The 17,798-nt window shown below is 38.1% G+C and overlaps 1 protein-coding gene across 1 annotated transcript; it reads right to left on the bottom strand.

The window, feature by feature from the left end:
• Nucleotides 1-4,122: 4,122 nt before the first annotated feature.
• On the bottom strand, nt 4,123-16,985 carry LOC101468038 (dual specificity phosphatase 26). Its single transcript, XM_004564635.5, has 4 exons — nt 16,561-16,985; nt 16,077-16,260; nt 15,465-15,676; nt 4,123-12,599 (listed from the first exon to the last, which is right to left on the bottom strand). The coding sequence occupies exons 2-4, from the start codon at nt 16,253-16,255 to the stop codon at nt 12,394-12,396; spliced, it is 597 nt and encodes a 198-aa protein (XP_004564692.1). The 5' UTR covers nt 16,256-16,260; nt 16,561-16,985; the 3' UTR covers nt 4,123-12,393.
• Between the last annotated feature and the right edge of the window lie 813 nt (nt 16,986-17,798).

The raw sequence follows: 17,798 nt of genomic DNA, 5'->3' as shown, positions 1-17,798 counted from the left end.
GGGATGATGGTGGAGCGTTTGAAGCAGGAGGGAACTTCACACAGCTCCAGGGATCTGTTGAAGATGCGAGTAAAGATGGGAGCCAGCTGTTCAGCACAGGTTTTGAGGCAGGAGGGTGAGACGCCGTCTGGTCCGGGGGCTGTCCTGGGCTTCTGTTTCTGGAATAGTCGGCTCACATCCTCAGTGTGTATTCTGAGTTTCAGGGAGGAGGAAAGGGGGGTGAGAGGTGTGGTGGAGGTCGTTGAGTCTGGATTGGGGAGGGTGGGGGTGGTCGTTGAGTCTTGATTGGGGAGGGTGGTGGTGGTCGTTGACTGGATTGGGGAGGGGGAGGATGAAGGGGGGAGAGGTGGAAGGTGTGTTGGGGGTCAATGTCTGAAGCAATGTCTCTGGGGAGGGGAGGGTGGGGCGTGGAAGTCTGTCCGTCTCAAACCTGCAGTAGAATGTGTTTAACTCCTTGGCCAGGTCTTTGTTTGCTTCAACAGTGGGTGGGGGGCGTCTGTAGCTGGTGATTTCCTGCAGGCCCTTCCACACTGACGCTGGGTTGTTGGCTGAGAGCCGTTCTTCCAGCTTCTGGGAGTAGATCCTTTTAGCTGCTTTCATCTCCTTGGTCAGTGTGTTCCTAGCTTGCTTGTACAGGGCCCTGTCACCACTTCTGTAGGCGTCCTCCTTGGCCTTACGAAGATGTTGGAGTTTAGGAGTGAACCATGGGTTATTGTTGTTGTATGTGCAAAAGGTCTTTGTTGGCACACACACGTCTTCACAAAAACTGATGTATGATGTCACAGTGTCCGTGAGCTCATCTAGGTTCTCAGATGCAGCTTCAAAAACAGTCCAATCAGTGGAGTCAAAACAGTCCTGCAGTTCCTGCTTTGCTGCGTTAGTCCACTTCTTCACAGTTTTGACTACAGGCTTGGCACGTTTGAGTTTTTACCTATAAACTGGAATAAGATGGACCACGCAGTGATCAGAATGTCCCAAAGCTGCCCGGGGCACAGAGGCATCTTTTAGAGTGGTGTAACATACACACATGCACTAGGGAGCATGCAAACCCTTGAGATTAACTTAAATTCTAAAGTCATCTAGCCAGCTCTGCCACTTTTGCTGAAATCACATAATACTTTGGTTTCAGAATTCTGTTTCCAGTGGTTTGGATTATCTTGTTGCTTGAAATTTCCACAGCAACGTGAAGAAGCCTGCTTGTTTGCAAGTCATTGTCCTTCAGGTGTATTTACAGCATGTGTTCTTTGTTGCATATACTCACTGGGATTGATAAGAACACAGAGCAGACAAGCGGGGCACATTTCTTGGAGCATTACATCCCATCTGTTAAAACAAGAGATTGCCAAAAGAAATAAATGTAAACTTTACTGATCAGTATTAGGGCTGCCACGATTTGTCGACTAGTCACGATTACGTCGACTATCAAAATCGTCGACGACTGATTTAATAGTCGACGTGTCGTTTGAAGCTTTGTAAGATCGCAAAAGACGCAGGAATAATAGCAGGATTTAAGAGTGTAATAACGGACTGAAACAGAAGATGGCAGCACTGCATGTACAAGGATTCCAGCTGCCGTTAAACCCCGAAGAAGAAGAAGTAGCTGTGTCCCAGAATTCATAGCGCGGCCCAGCTTAGTTTCCAACAATGGCGGTAGCTAGTTAGTTTTAATATTACTCTTATTATTCTTTCTGGGTCACAAAATAAACGTTTAACATATTTTCAGGCGAGAATGTAGCTGTGTAAACCTCAAATATCGGCTCAGTTTATCAGGACACCACATATTTTCAAAAGCGCTCCGACGTTTTCGGAGACGTCTGTTACCCACTAGCTCGATAGCTAGCCGGGGGCTAGGTCACTAGCGCCGTGAGAACACCGGACTCCCGGCAAATTGTTTTCAAACCCACCGCCGTCTTTCGCGACTCAGGTTAAATATATATGAGTCACTTAGATAAATTAAAAATGTTGTTTGGCTTTTTTTTTTTTTTTTTTTAGTATTTTATTTGTTCCTGAGTAAATCGGTTTGGCTGAGATTAAAGTTATAGTTTTTACACAGCTGAATAAACGTCAAGCAGACAGCTGATTATCAGAAGTGTGAGATGCTGGAGAATATACCCCGGTGTCCTGTTATATTTTAGATAGCAAGGAGTTTATTAAACTTTACCGAAACAATCTGCAAATTTCATTAAAATTGAATAAACTATCATCTTGTCTTTATTTTTAGTTAGCACCTTAAAAGCTTAAAGCTGTAAGCTAATGATAGTTATATAAGCTGTAGTTTTACGTCCAGTGGATGATGATCTGATTAGTCGACTAATCGCAAAAATAATCGGTGACTAGTCGACTATCAAAATAATCGTTTGTGGCAGCCCTAATCAGTATGTGAAATTACTATCCAAGCCCCCTAATTCTGAAGCTAAACCTTCCCTCTATCCACTTTCACTTCCATTTTTTTTTATGGCTCCAAATCACACTTATATTGTATTATACTTTATATTGTAAGGTAAAGGTGCTACAATAATAGGAAACCCCAAAAATCAGATGACCACCTATGAGCAAGTACTTGACAAACAGTGGAAAGGAAAAAAAACTCTTTTAACAGGTCATAGCGCAGGGGTGGGCTACTCCAGGCCTCGAGGGCTGGTGTCTTGCAGGTTTTAGATATCACCCTGGGTCAACACACCTGAATCACATGATTAGTTCGTTACCAAGCCTCTGGAGTTCTCCAGAGGCTTGTTGAGGAGGTAATTTAGCCATTTGAGTCAGCTGTGTTGGCTCAAGGACACATCTAAAACCTGCAGGACACTGGCCCTCAAGGCCTGGAGTTGCCCACTCCTGTCATAACAGAACCAGGTACAGGAAGGGGCCTCCATCTGTCGTGATTGGGGGTGATGGTTGACATCCATCCATTTTGTTTTGCTTATCCAATTGATGGTCATAGCAGAGATGGAGCTTGTCAGTCAGTTGCAGGGATAATGCATAGTGACAGACAACTGCAAACTCATATTCACACCTACAACCAATTTCGAATACCAATTAACCAAAACAATAACAACTCCAATATGGTAGAACCCAACTGAGTTATCGATGGGCTGATATATCCGCCGATATATCTGCAATCTTCTGCCCTGAGCCGCTGTTTCTGTGCTGCCCAGCTGTGGTGACAGTGGCACAACATGTCGCCCACTGATTTTTACCATCTCTGCAGAAACTCTGACATTGGCAAATTATGTATTCGGAGCAGGCGGTGGTGTGTCAACAACAGGTGGACACACTGCAAGACCAGGCAGTGCTGAGCCATTACAGGGGGGGCACGTGATGAAAAGGTTTAGAGACAGAGAGAGCATGTTCTAGGTTCCTTTTTTTAAAAAGGGATTTTCAGAACTGTTGATATATGAAGCAATCCTCATTTAAACATGGGTCAACCCTGTTTTTGGCAATTATGACAGTTTTAATAAAACCTGCAAGTTCCTGCATTTATGCTGAAAAGCAAGGAAAAGTTAAATGATGCTTGTACTCAGTGTTCGGGAGTAACGGAATACATGTACCAGCGTTACGTATTTAAAATACAAAATATGAGTAACTGTATTCTGTTACAGTTACTGTTTAAAAAGATGGTATTCAGAATACAGTTACTTTGTTGAAATAAAGGGATTACACGGCGGTCTTTTCCTGTTTCATATGTTAAGCTGTCCCCTCTCTATTTTTGGTAACTGCATGCTGGTGGAAAACCCAAACAAAACACGCATTAAGAGGCTCTAATGCCTTGGTCTCAATCTCACGGCCCATGTCACCTCTACTTGCATGAGTCATTTTACCCACACTGGCTTTTCTCTGGGATCTTTGCTCCAGTACGACAGTCTCACGTTTCTGTGGAGAGTAAGTCTGACTTTGATTCTGATTTTCAGGGGGATATGGGGATCATAAATCACAGGTTTGACACAAGATGTATATTATCACCTTATGGTATTATCATCAGCTGTTTTTATGTCTCTGAAGCGAGTCTGTGTGTTCTTCAAGTTGAATGTCCTCTTTCCTTGCATGAACATTAAAATTAAAAATATAAAATATTTGATCTGACACAACACAGTTCGTAAAAAATGAAAACAGTAAAATATCTCAGTTAGAATATTTTTATTACATTTAGTAGAGAATTTATCAAAACAAAATTAGCAATGTTCAGTGTTATTTACAATAAAAACAGACACACAAGATTAAAAACCAACTTGAAGTACACAGATTAAGGCATTAACATCTCATTTGCTAGTGTCTCCTTTAATGAACCGCACAGAAAGTGATACAAAAATAAATTTAAAACAATTCAAGTTTTTCTATAGAAAGGGCTCTATAACAAAACAATAGAGATAGAAACAGGAATTGAGAACAACATCAATCACAGCACAAAAAATTCACGGATACAAAACATGCAAATGCAATACAGCATAGGTAATACAATGGTAATACAGGTCCCATCTAGAAATTATCATATATATATCTATATATATCTATATATATATATCTATATATATATATATATATATATATATATATATATATATATATATATATATATATATATATATGCCTCTCCTGTGCTTTAACTCAGTAAAACTAAGGATGCTTTGCCAAATTTTGCAAACCATGCTCCTTTTTTTCCAAATACTAATTGACGCATTAAAGCAACATCATCATATCAATCATATCAATCAGAATCCCATATTCTTACAATAATGTTCATACAGTATATTCAGGGTAATAATGATCTGATCCTCTGTTGAATTTGGTTTGCTCACTTACAAAGAAATGAACAGTCTCTAATTTTTATTGTAGTTGCATTTTAATGGAGAAACAGAATATCAATCAAAAATCCAGACAACTCAATTACTTAAAAGTTATAAATTGAATAGCATATCATTTAGTGGAATAGGTAAATGATCCCCTATAACCTACAGCCAGAATTCTGGCCTCCACAGATTGGTTATGTGCCCATGTAGCACAAAGACTATATTCAGTCTATCAAACATTACAATTTCTGATCTCAAAGCCTTCAGGAAAAGCTTTGTGAGAAAGCTGCTGGTGTGATGGAATAAAAATATAAAACGACTATCAGTCATTCTCGGTCTCCATGTAAGATCTTGCCTTAATAGGTAAGGATGATCATGACCCAAGACTACGATCTGAAGGCAGTTGGGACCACAGTCGCCAAGAACACCATTGATAACACTCTAAACTGTAATGGATTAAAATATTGCTGAGCCCACACGACCCCCCTGGTCAAGAAAGCACATGTGCAGTTTGCACACTTCTAAATGATTCTGGGAACAGTCAGGTGAAAGTGGGGTGGCTGTAGCTCAGGAGGTAGAGCAGGTCAGCTACTAATTGGAAGGCTGGTGGTTTCATCCCTTGCTGCCCCAGTCTGCATGCTAAGTATCCTAACCCTAACCCCAAGCTCATATTAATGTGTGTGAATGCTTAGATAGAAAGCACTTAAAGCATAGAAGACAGTGCTTGTGTGAATGTGGCTTGTTGTATTATGCACTTTGAGTGCTCTAGGAAAGTAGAAAAGTGCTATATAAGAATCAGTCCAAGTCCAGTGGTCATATAGAACTAAAATTGAGCGTTTCAGGGAAGAAAGATGTTGACCCAAAGAATACCATCCCCACAGTCAAGCACGCAGCTGGAAACATTATGCTTTAAGGCTGTTTTTTTTTTGCTAAGGTTACAGCATGACTTCACTGCATTAAGGAACCAATTGGCAGGCCATGTACTGTAAAATGTTGAACAAGAACATCCTTTCCCAAGCCAGAACACTGAAGGATCGTGGATGGGTCTTCCAGCATGACAAATACCCCAAACATATAGCCAAGACAACAAAGAAGTGGCTAAAAAAAGAAGCATATTAAGGTCAGGAAGTGGCCTAGCCAGTTTTCAGATGTCAGTCCTATAGAAAATCAGTGAAGGCAGCTAAAGCTTCAAGTTTCCAAAAACCTAAAGGATTTAGAAAATTTCTGGGCCATAATCACTCCTGAGATGTTTGTGTGGCGGGGTGTTGTCTTTGGCTCTGCCGTAGAGGAGGGATGGTGCAGCGGGGTAAGGGTGTAGAGTCAGGGGAGGCTGGCAGACACAGCAAGGACCTATCATCATAATCATGCATCCACTTTTCTGCAGTAGCTGAGGAGAGCAGTAGCAAGAAGAGCGAGGGCAAGAAGCACTGCCAAGTGACCAGAAGCTGGAAAGCTGCTCACGCAAGCACAAGATTACAATGCACATTGTAAATGAAGACTCTGTAATTACACTGCCAAGCGTGGGTCACACTTGCTACAATGCACAAACCTGGTGACAACTACAAAAAACATCTCACAACTACATCTACCAATAAGGGCTTCTTTACCAAGTACTAAGTCATGTTTTGCCTGAGGATCAAATACTTATTTCACTCAAACCATAATTTTCATGTTTTTTGGATTTTGGTTGATATTTTTCTCTGTCCATTAAAATGAAATTACTACTACTACAGTTCATTTGTTTTTTAAGTTAGTAAACTTACACATTTAGCAGGGGCTCAAACAATGACTTCCTCCACTATATGTATGTATATATGCACCCTATCTCCTCCTTAAAGGATGGGCCAATCTGAATGAAAAATGTCACAAAGAGCAATTATTTTAGCATTTATTTATTCTAAATGTAAATTATTTTGATATTTCTAAACAGGACGTTCATTTCATTATCCCCCTTCGAATGCAATGTTACATCTTCCGTTTGCATTTCTTTCACTTATCACTTTTTATGTATATTGCCCTTAAGTTAATGGTCACTAAAAATTGTACCTGCGATGGAATTGGAATGACGGAACTGAAAAAGCACCACAGTCCTTGCAAAAAACACACATAAAGTGTGTTTTTGCCAGTAGAAGTAATTTTTAATACTGCAAGGCATAGACATTAAGATGGACAACATCACAGCTCCCTATTCTTGTTAGCATAGAGGATATGAGCCTGACTAAAACATATTTTATCAATTGTAGCAAATATGTAGTCAAATTGACTTTTACGCATCACTGTGATATTTTGTCACTGTTTAGTTGCTTGATTCTAAAAAAAGGTATCTGATGACTGAAAGTGACAGGTAGCTCCTTTGAACAAATAAGTAATGTAGACATGTTTTAGCATCTGTTTAGATATTGTACATAAAAACATTGGAGGACTTTTTAACATTTTTTAATAGTTTCTCTTATGGCTGACACAGCATTTTAGATATACAACAATAAACTACTGTTATCAAGTGAGCTACCATTTGGGTCAGGCACAAGTTGTGGCTACAATACTATGGTAATGTCATGCTAGTTACACTCAAAGACATGGGCTAAAAAGGCAGGAAGTGATAATGGGTATTCCATCCATCTTTATATGCTTTCTATAACAGAAAGTTATAGTCTGATGTGGCCATTTGATTATCTATTGAGCCCTAAGCACCCAGTTAAGATGCAATTAATTCCCTATAAAATGCACACAAATTGTCACTGAAAAGTCATGACAGTTGAGTTCAGATTGCTTGTTGTTCTTTTTTGCGTTCCAATACTATGGTTCAAAATACAGGTATGTATTTTGTGAAATACACCCTTTCTTGCCAAGAGCAGTGTTGCAGAGTAATGGAATACATGTACCGGCGTTATGTATTTAAAATACAAAATATGAGTAACTGTATTCCATTACAGTTACTGTTTAAAAAAGTGATAATAAGAATACAGTTACTGTGTTGAAATAAATGGATTACACTGCAGTCATTTCCTGTTTCACAGGCTGTCCCGTCTCTAATTTTGGCAATTCCCCGCAAACCCAAACCTGGAAACCCAAACAAAACGCAAAATACAAGTCTCTAATGTAAGCGTCCTGTTAATGTTGGTGGCGTCAGTTACACAATGGACCTGGAACAAGCACAACAGAGTCAGCAGTGTGTGGGAAGGAATGTATTTCTTACTTGGAGATTCTGACAACACTTCATATTTGCCAGCAACCAAGCTGCTGAGAGCAATAGTAATAGCACAGTCTGCTCATTTCCAGATTCTCATTTTTATTCTTCAATCATAATAGATTATACTATTTCTTTTATGCTGGGTGTAGGTGCAGGCACTAAGTTTATCCTCTGTCTGAAGAACAGCCAACTTTCTTTAGATTTGCTGCTCCTTGCAAACAGGTTTGAACACCATATGGGTTGGGAGACTAGAGCTGTGTGCCTGAGATGACCTTATTGGAGATATCTGTACTCACTGAGATAATAAAGAGCTAAGAGTAGAAAAAAGCTGTGTGAAACTGTACAATGTGAAGCCAGAGGTTTTACTTGTAAATAAAAATTACTTGTAAATACACTGGCATCAGTGTATTTACTTTAAACACTTTAAACATGTTTAATATGAAAATCCAATATTTTAACACTAATGCGTCTACATATGCATATATATATAATGAGCATAGTACACCCTCTTTAATATCCACAGACTGTACAGATCCTCATTTTGGGGGGTTATTTTTATCTCCATTTGCTGAGAGTAACAATGCTCAATTCATTCCCCCTTGTACCTCAACATGGTGATGTTACACAGCACAAATTCTACAAGCCACAAAATATGTGTTTCAAACATAATTCTTGAGGTAATCATTAGTAACACACTGGAAAGTATTTGAAATGCTGGTTAAAAGCACAGAATTGGCTCTTCTAAAGTTTTTTTTTTACAAGCCTCACTTTTAACATCAAGACAAAACAGCAGACTTTACCCGACTTGTGCACGCAGCATGATTACTGTGTATGTTATCCAGGCAGTTGGTAGCTTTTGCAACGGCACATCTGTGGTATTGTCTCTCACTGCATGTCTACTCAAAATGCTTCTTGAGCTAGCATACTACATCTTCACTTCGAGTAGTACTCTGGACAGCTAACAGTCACTGTAAAGTTAAGGTGATACACTGGACTGGGAGATACTTAGAGAGCACGAATTTATTTTGATAAATTACCCCATAAAAAGGTTTACTTACACAACACCAAATTGTAAGCAACTAATTAATTAAAGATGCAACAATGGCTTGGCCAGGGACCATCTACTTGGAACAGCCTTACGCTATTCAGAGCTCAGAGCCAACCAGAAGCTGCTCTGAAAAAAAAACCAGTTACAAGAAAAATTATGAAAATTAAAAAAAATGTTAAAGAAAGAGAGGTCAACATAATTTTATCTGGTAAATTTATAAACATACTGGAAATAATGCAACTACCTGATATTTGTTTTGTTATATAAATCCACCTGCTTACTTTTGGTAAGTTAAGATATGTCAGATAACAGTGGGTATATACCAACTCATTTCCGTTAATTATTTGTACCTCTTTTCACTGTTTAAAAAAGAGAAGATCCTGTTATTTAATGCAATTTGGGGGATTTAGGAAGTTTAATTATTTCTTTTAGTATGAAAATAATATTTTACTTTGAGAAAAGTTGAAAAGTTTGTTTGTATATGCTGTAAGTTATAGTTTTTAGAAAAAAAAAACTGAATCAGCAAAAAAAGGAACTTGGAAGCAAACAACCAAATTGCAATTGGTGCATTTGCTTTTGTGTTCACAAACAAATAATTACATTATATATGCTGTAATTACGCTGGAATTCTATAAGCTACATAACTTTGCTGGATTAGACCCGGGTTATAGGGCACTTCACAAATGTAAAAGTGACTGGAACCACGGGGGAAAAAATCACAAAGAACATTTTTGGGGGTTGATATAACTTATTTACGCTCTATATTAACTAGAAAATACAACAAGGAACGTGTCTGCTTAGGGTCAGTTGTGATCAGTTTTTAATTACTGACACTCCTGAATCATAACAGTGACCCGTGTATTTTATCCATAAGATTCGGGCTAAAGTTGTGGAACATTTAAAGAAATTACTTTCAACATGATGAGGGAATACATTAAATTGATATGGAGTATCACACAGGGCCTAATGTTGCTGTCACACAAACATTTAAATTTCCTAGCACAAACAATTTTCTTCTGCCAATTTTCATCATGTTTTTTTAACAGGCTGAGGTTTATTTTAATATACGATTCTATTCTACTTTTACATATTATAATTTTTGATCATAGTAAAATACCTTTCCTTTCTGCAAAGGACCTCATAACTTCATTAACCACTTTAAAACATCTGCCAGTTTAATTTCAGGCATGAAGTGGATTCACAAATCTTTAAGACTTGCAAATCTATACAACTATTTTAAACAACAATGCCTGTTTGAATTTTAGGCTTAATGATTTGATTTTTGTAATATCACTCGCACCTTTCACTTTTCTTATCTATTTAAAAATATATTTTGTAATGCAGTTACAGCCACATAATGTTAATTCCAAATAGACAGACAAGAACATGGAGTCTGTTTTAAAATTCTTATCTTCACATAACTTTAAAGCCAAGTACCTTTGTGTTACCTTTGTGTAAATTCCCTCTCATTTTAACAACTGAGAGGGAATTTACACAAAACGTTATAAACCTAACGTTTCTGGACTACCAGGACCAATAAACAGCATTATAAACCTTGTGATCTGAGTAGTTCAGTGTATAGTTCAGTGTGTGGTTGGTTAGCTCAAACTAAGCAGCTGAAGTTTTTTGATATTGTTACTTCTCTCTGGGTTGAGGCAGTTTTGTTTATTTCATTTTGTTGTAATCATTAAAATACTGATATAAAACCATTCTTGAACACATACTTTCTCTTGCTAGAAAGTCAGACAACACTCAGAAAGTATGTCAAGACAACAGTAAACTCACATCTGCAACCTTGGCACAACTCATATGTGGAACTATTTCTCTACAAAGACTAGATAACAAAAAAGATTAACATCCTATTCAATATCACAGTGTCTGCTGGGGTTATTTTGTGACTCTTTGCTGGGTTCAGACCCCAGATATGTTAATCAGGTTGGCGATAACCTGCCTCAGGTTGACTATTTTCTTCTGAAATTTAAAAAAGTCAGACAGGAATCTGTTAGACGTGTTCTCTACAAGCTTGACTAAAAAGAAAAACAATGGATATGAGTTCGAAACTGCAGAAGCGTCCAAAAACATGTGTAGATGAATCCTGTAAAAGCTTTTGGCATAAATTTTGTGGACATCTGTGGCTGGCAAGATAACTGCAAACATGGTACCATGAATAAACATGTTAGCACTTGTCAACCATAAGAATGATTGTTTCTAGTCCTTTATACTTTTAACGTAGGTGTTTTCCCCTTGTCAGCCATAATTGTGCAAAAATTGTTTACCGAGCATCGAAACTAGATCTCAGATCAATAAATAGAAGCTAAGTTAAGGCTACGTCCACACTAATGTGTTTTCTTTTGAAAACGCATAGTTTTCTCTCCGTTTTGGCCTCCCGTCCACACTGAGATGGCATTTTCCCCAAGGAAAAACGCAGCGTTTTGAAAACGCTCTCGAAAATGCATATATTTCAAAACGGAGCTGTCCCGTCGCAGTGTGCACACTCGAAAACGCAGACTTTCTAAAACGATGATGCATTTTTGTCCTGTGATGCATTCATGTGACCAATTAAACAAAGATAGTGGAGGGCATTATACAGCAGTTGTTTTGATTGCTCTCAATTTTGACAGCCCTAAAAAAGATTAATATCAGTTTGTACATGCTCCAGATAGCTTTTCGTCAAATTCTTTAATTCTCACCCACTTTTGCGCATGCGCAGGACTGGAACGTAAGCGTTTTTGGCCGTTTCAATGTGGACGCACAGCGTGGACGCGGAGCGTTTTCAGACGAAAACGCCGTTTTCAAATCTATCCGGGCTAGTGTGGACATAGCCTAAATTAACATAATTCAGAGGTTACACACCAAACTCCTGTTTCACATCTGACTCAAACCCCGTGCAGCAGTTTCCTCAATTTTGGACTCGCAGTCAACTTTTGAATCCTATATGTCAAAGGTAAGGTTTTACTACTTAACTTACATAGGTCAACTGATGTTGCTGTAAAATTTCTACCATTATGTGCGTGAATGAATCTGAAAGGCAGAGGTCAGTTACAAATTGAAAAAAACACTTTGAAGGAAATAGTGGAATTATTAATAAAAGTTTCTAATTTTTTAGAATCTTAATGTACTAGTAAACTTTGATCTTAAGGAATATAAAATTATTTGGTGCTGCTGTTTCAGAGTCTACAGAACTACAAAGATTAAACAAACTGAGCAAATTGACTATGAAAATAATGGCATCACTTGATCTGTGGTATCACTGGCTACCATTCAGAGATGCAAAGTCAGAAATTCACAGGTTGCTCCTAGTTTGGTCCCAGAATATCTCCCAGTGTAATGGGCTGCTACCTCAGGTGGAGTGTGTCTTGACAGTATTTTCAGCTCTATGGTGATGTCTTTCGGCTCTCTCTCAGGATGCTGTCCAGGCCATTCAGCTGGCGGAGGAAACCTCGGTTAGGGATGACACCTCTGTGGTCTTTTACTGTCTTGATGGCCTCCACAAGCGTCAGATTTTGTCTGATCATCAAGTAGGCTAGCACCAGAGTAGCTGAGCGGCTCACTCCCACAGTACAGTGGACCAGAACCTTACCTGCACATACCAAAAAACATAATCACAAGTCCACGCAAATTAAACAACCTGCATAGAACTCAGTAGCCATGCACACAAAGAACCCAGCACATACACAAAACTGTTTGCTTTGTATCCACTGTGGCAGAAACATCAATATCTTGTACAAACAAACAAACAAACATAACGAGGCTCAGGAAAGTAAGTGTGCATTGTGATCCAGCAATTATAATTTTGGCCAAAATACAGACATTTCATTCGCCAATAAAAAGTTGCTCAGCCTTCAGCAACACATGTAACTGCACGTATCATGACTGGATGAGTTTCAGGTTTTGCATTTTTTTCTGTATTAGAGTGAAGCCAGTGATAAATCAATACATCCACCCATGTACAGTGGAAATTACAGCTATAGTTAAAATGGCAAACTTAACTTTCAAAAAGTCAACAAATCCTGAAGACAACAAATTATTGATGTGCAGCACACATATCAAATCTTTCATAGTGATTTTGTAATTTATTCAAACTATAAACAGGCAAAATAAATAATAAGTTGTGGTGTGTTTTAGCTACAGTGAATTTGTTCCAGCTCGGGTGGAGACTTTAATGAGTAAATACTTTTATAGAGATTCAAGTAGATTTTATTGCAGCACATTTATACTTTTATTTCAGTAAAATGTTATTTTTACTGAATATACATACACTATTGTATTACTTTTATATAAGTAGCAGATTTAGGACACTTCTTCCAAAGCTGTAAAATGCTGATAATCAGCATTTGATCAGAGCATTTGTTCACTGTTTATCAAAACAGTGAAGAATACTTTACTAGTAAACACAGATCTAAGTACCACCAGATTTACATAAGATGATTTACGTAAAATGATAGAAACAACCTGAACTGTTCAGATCAGACAAATGAGCTACTTATTGTTGTCATATATTGTAAAAAGACAGTCTGTCACATACTCCTCTCTGTCCACTGCTCAGCGGACGTGTAACTTTATCTAGATGACCTATAATACTGGAACCTGAACCCGCAGTGAGTGGAACTCTGCAGCCAGAGGTGTACAGCTGTGTTTCACTGAGTGACCATTTGGCAGCAACATAAGCACTGGAGAGGCTTCCAAATTTAGTTTCCAAATTGTACACAAATACGGTTCAAAACAACGCTGATCATGGCGCCACCTTGCTTTAATGCAGTAACCTGAAATGTCCATTAAAAGTGACCAATCACATTAGAACCCCTCTTCCTTTGGGCTCTGCTCCAAACAGTCAAAATTCAGTTCATTTGCAGGAGCAAGAGTGAGAGTGTGAATCAAAGTTCTGCATGCACAGGTTGTTGAATTTATGCAGAGGAATTTAATTCTAGATTACGTTTTTTCCTGCGTGGAATTTTTGACATAAATAATTCCATAAGATTACAAAATGTTAGGTCAAAATGTTTTGCTTAAAATGGTCAGTTTGTTCTGCAATTGGAATTCCCACCATCTCTGGCTCCAAAAACAACATGCCAGTGGCCACAAAACTAACATTACGCCAGATTCCAGAAATCAATGGATGATGTCACAAACTTCCATTATTTTTATACAGTCTGCAAAAGAGACATACAGAACCAGAGTGTGAGCTTGTGGATGTTTGTTTATATTACAATCTTCAGCGTGGTTTTAGGATAGCTGTGCCCCTGATCACTGCTATTAAACACAAATGGTTGCTCCCCTCATCCCAGTGCAAATTACTAGGATAAATTGATGATTTACAAAAGACTATTAGCTACCCTAAAAATATTTATACATATTTTATATAAATGAAAATAGTTTCATGTAATCAGTGTAAAGCAATATACTAAATATTTGTTCATACTTTAAAGAAAAAGCTAAATGACCAGTTAAGACAAGGGCTGTGCCCCAAATTCCTCTTTTCTTCTTCTTCTTCACTACATTAGACATTTGCATCATTATTTAGACCTGTTGAGCCACACAAGTCTAACTATATAACACAACATTTAAGTGTTTTTGAAGAAGCAACAGCATGTAGTGGGAAAATTTATAAACTAAAAACAGGGCCATTCAAATACAAATGGATGAATCTGCTAAAGCAAGGTTACATTAAGCGTTCCCAGTAGTTATATAAGACCTTTCCTAGATCAAAAAGAGATTCATTTAAAATGTAGAAGATACTACAGTCTGAAAATTTTTTAGGTCTTAGGTCTTTGGGCAAGACACTTCACCCGTTGCCTACTGGTTGTGGTCAGAGGGCCCGGTGGCGCCAGTGTCCGGCAGCCTCCCCTCTGTCAGTGCGCCCCAGGGTGGCTGTGGCTACAATGTAGCTTGCCATCACCAGTGTGTGAATGGGTGGATGACAGATTGTGTAAAGCGCTTTGGGGTCCTTAGGGACTAGAAAAGCGCTATACAAATACAGGCCATTTACCATGTACCATTTAGGTCAAAGAACAGTCTTAGGTCTTAAGTCTTAGGTCAAACAACAAATGTATTTGTTTACTCTAGTAATATAATAACTCATTTTTACTTAAAATTACTTTAGTCAATATCTATCCATCAGGCCATCAGGGTTATATGGGGTTCAGTCTTGCCCCGGGATCTTTTTTTGATATGCAGAACACAGAGCTTCTAACTGCTAGATGACCTGCTATTTGAAATGATAATTTTCCCTCATGTTATCAATTAATAATACATTTTTCATAGGCATCTTTCAAAAGAATCAAAGATACCTTGTAAGCAATTAAATAACAAAAAACACAGCATGCAAAAAATAACAATTGGAAGAGTGCATAGATTTAAAAGTTAATAGATCATAAAATTAAAATCAAACACAGTAGAACAGAGAATCTACCCACACAGACCCCCACACACCCAGACTCAGACAAACCTCCACTGGTGAGGGCTTTGTGAATGAACTCAGAAGCAGGATAGAAGTTAACACTCATGTCAAAAGTTGGTGAGTCATGAGCCTCAATGCCAAGATAGGTGATGTTCATCCCAGCATAATATTCGGCTCCCCCGCGCCACTTCGTCTGTGCGCAGTTGAGGATATGTGTAATGCCAAGTTTGGCCAATTCTCGTCGATCTGATGCAATGTCCCTGCAGAGGAGAGAAGGTATTTCCAGCTCTAGCAGTTAAACTGTTTTCACTTGACTACATAACTTGTATGATTTATGCTGACATGTAACTCTTATGTGACTCCTAAGCTTATGAATGAGACAAACAGATACTGCTGGGTGATGGAGCTAGATATAGATGTTAGATAAATACGCTTGCTTTAGACTAAACAACTTTCAGCTTATATGGTGGAATGCCAGAATATTTACTTCATTAAAATTAGTTCTCATTGGGTGCTCATTACTGACTCGTAGTAATGGGTATTTTTATTTCTAAGTAATACGTTACTAAGAAATTAATACTTTAAGTATTTATTCACTGTTATTAAGACACTCTGAGTATTTACTTCTTCTGCCACCGTTTAGAGGTTAGAAACACTCACTGGTCTCCGATATAGAGTCGTGGCCACACTTCGTCTGCATGGTTGCAGGCCGTTTTGCCCGTGTAAAGGAGCCTTTCTAGCTCGGAGACGGTCAGGATCGGGGAGGAACGTTCAGAGTCTTTTCGGCTCGGAGACCTGGAGCTGCTCCGGGACCGAGAGAATCGAGACATGAACGCCATTAAATCTGTGAAAACAGAGATGAAAAGAACGGGTCTTTTATTATTATTATCATTATTATTATTATTAAAGAAATTCACACGCGCGTGCATTCAGAATAAAACGAATAAAATTAAAATATAAACTGGTTGTGTGTTGTAATCCTTACGTTTATTATTTGAATATGACATTTTAATAACAAATGTACCTATAGCTTTATGTAAATAATTCGTAGCATGTTAGTTTACAGTTGCGGATACAAACAAAAGCATGCAGATCATGAATTTTACGTGTTTTTTAAAAACGCGAATACCATATTTGTATTTACCTGTGTTGTTTTATTCCGTGTCTCAGTTATGTGGGGCTAGGTGCTCTGCGGCCATGTTGACTAATTTATTTGTTATGGGAGGATAACTGTGTAGACGAGACAGCTGCTATTGCATTCAGTGGGCATCTTCACCGTCTTCTCAACAAGTCTTCATTGAGGTGCGTGACTCCGAGGACATAGCTCCCGTTTTAAAACGAAATTTAACGAAATTTAAAATAATGTGAGCTTACACAGTACAAAGAGCTTCTCCAGTTCTTCTCTGTGGCAATTTATAGTCGGTTGTGTTGAAATAAGCGACTTTCAGCTGCTCCTTTAGTCACATTGGTCACAAGGGGTCGCCACAGCGAGTAAGTCTGCATATTTGATTTGGAAGATTTTTACACCGAGTTCTTGACACCATTGTGACTAAAGGAAGCAATTGAAGGTCGTTTATTTCCCGACGCAACCCCAAAAGGATTTGTGAGCACTCCTGGGATCGAAGAGGGATCTTTCAGTTTTTATGCGAATGTTGCTATTGCTAACTGAAATGATGGCTTTAATGGTATTATTTAACATTAATGGATTTTAGTCATTGTGGTGTTTGCTACCATCTGCTGGTCAAATTGGGGTAAAGCATTAAAAATGTCAAGGTAGGAAAAAATGAATAGCAGTCTTACCACAAGGTCCATCTGCTCTGGAACTTTCCATCACACCGCTGGAGTAGTGCGGTGTTGTTCTCCTTGTATAAAGAGTGATGGAAAATTCTGTCATAAAACTGATTACGTTTTAGTTTTTCTTTAGGAAGACCCATGTGCAGAAAATAATATATGTTATGAATTACAAATTACAATTAATAAAATTAGTTTTAAATCTGATTTAATAATAACTGGTTTAATAAATCATTTAAAAATATAATGAAGAAACGTTAGACCCACTTAAAAAAATCTAACCATAAAAAAATCTAAATTTGGGCTTTCTACGGAAAAAAAAATATAGGGAAAATGAAAATTTATTTGGAATGATTGTGTGAAATAGTACGATTTCTTTCCAGCATCAGACAATAACAACATAAATAACATTATCAGAGGCCTGTATTATGAAGCAATATTATGGTCTTGGTGAGGTTAGTTTTCATTATTGAGGTGGTTGCTTGCCAGGGTACATCACAATGGTAACTTGCGGTAGAGTATATAGAAAAGTATATAAACCTGAAAATAGTATTACTGGTCATAAACAATATTGAGTTGAAATTTAACGTA

The sequence above is a fragment of the Maylandia zebra genome, linkage group LG7 (genome assembly GCF_041146795.1).
Source record: "Maylandia zebra isolate NMK-2024a linkage group LG7, Mzebra_GT3a, whole genome shotgun sequence".
NCBI lineage: Eukaryota > Metazoa > Chordata > Actinopteri > Cichliformes > Cichlidae > Maylandia > Maylandia zebra.
The sequence above is the reverse complement of the archived record's forward strand: the minus strand, read 5'-3'. Positions and strand labels throughout refer to the sequence as shown.

Coding starts and splice junctions, on each gene's coding strand:
- LOC101468038 (XM_004564635.5), bottom strand. CDS start 16,255: ATGGCGTTCATGTCTCGATTCTCTCGGTCCCGGAGCAGCTCCAGGTCT. Junction 15,677..16,076: donor CGACTCTATATCGGAGACCA/GTGAGTGTTTCT, acceptor TCTCCTCTGCAG/GGACATTGCATCAGATCGAC. Junction 12,600..15,464: donor CAAAGCCCTCACCAGTGGAG/GTTTGTCTGAGT, acceptor TGGTATGTGCAG/GTAAGGTTCTGGTCCACTGT.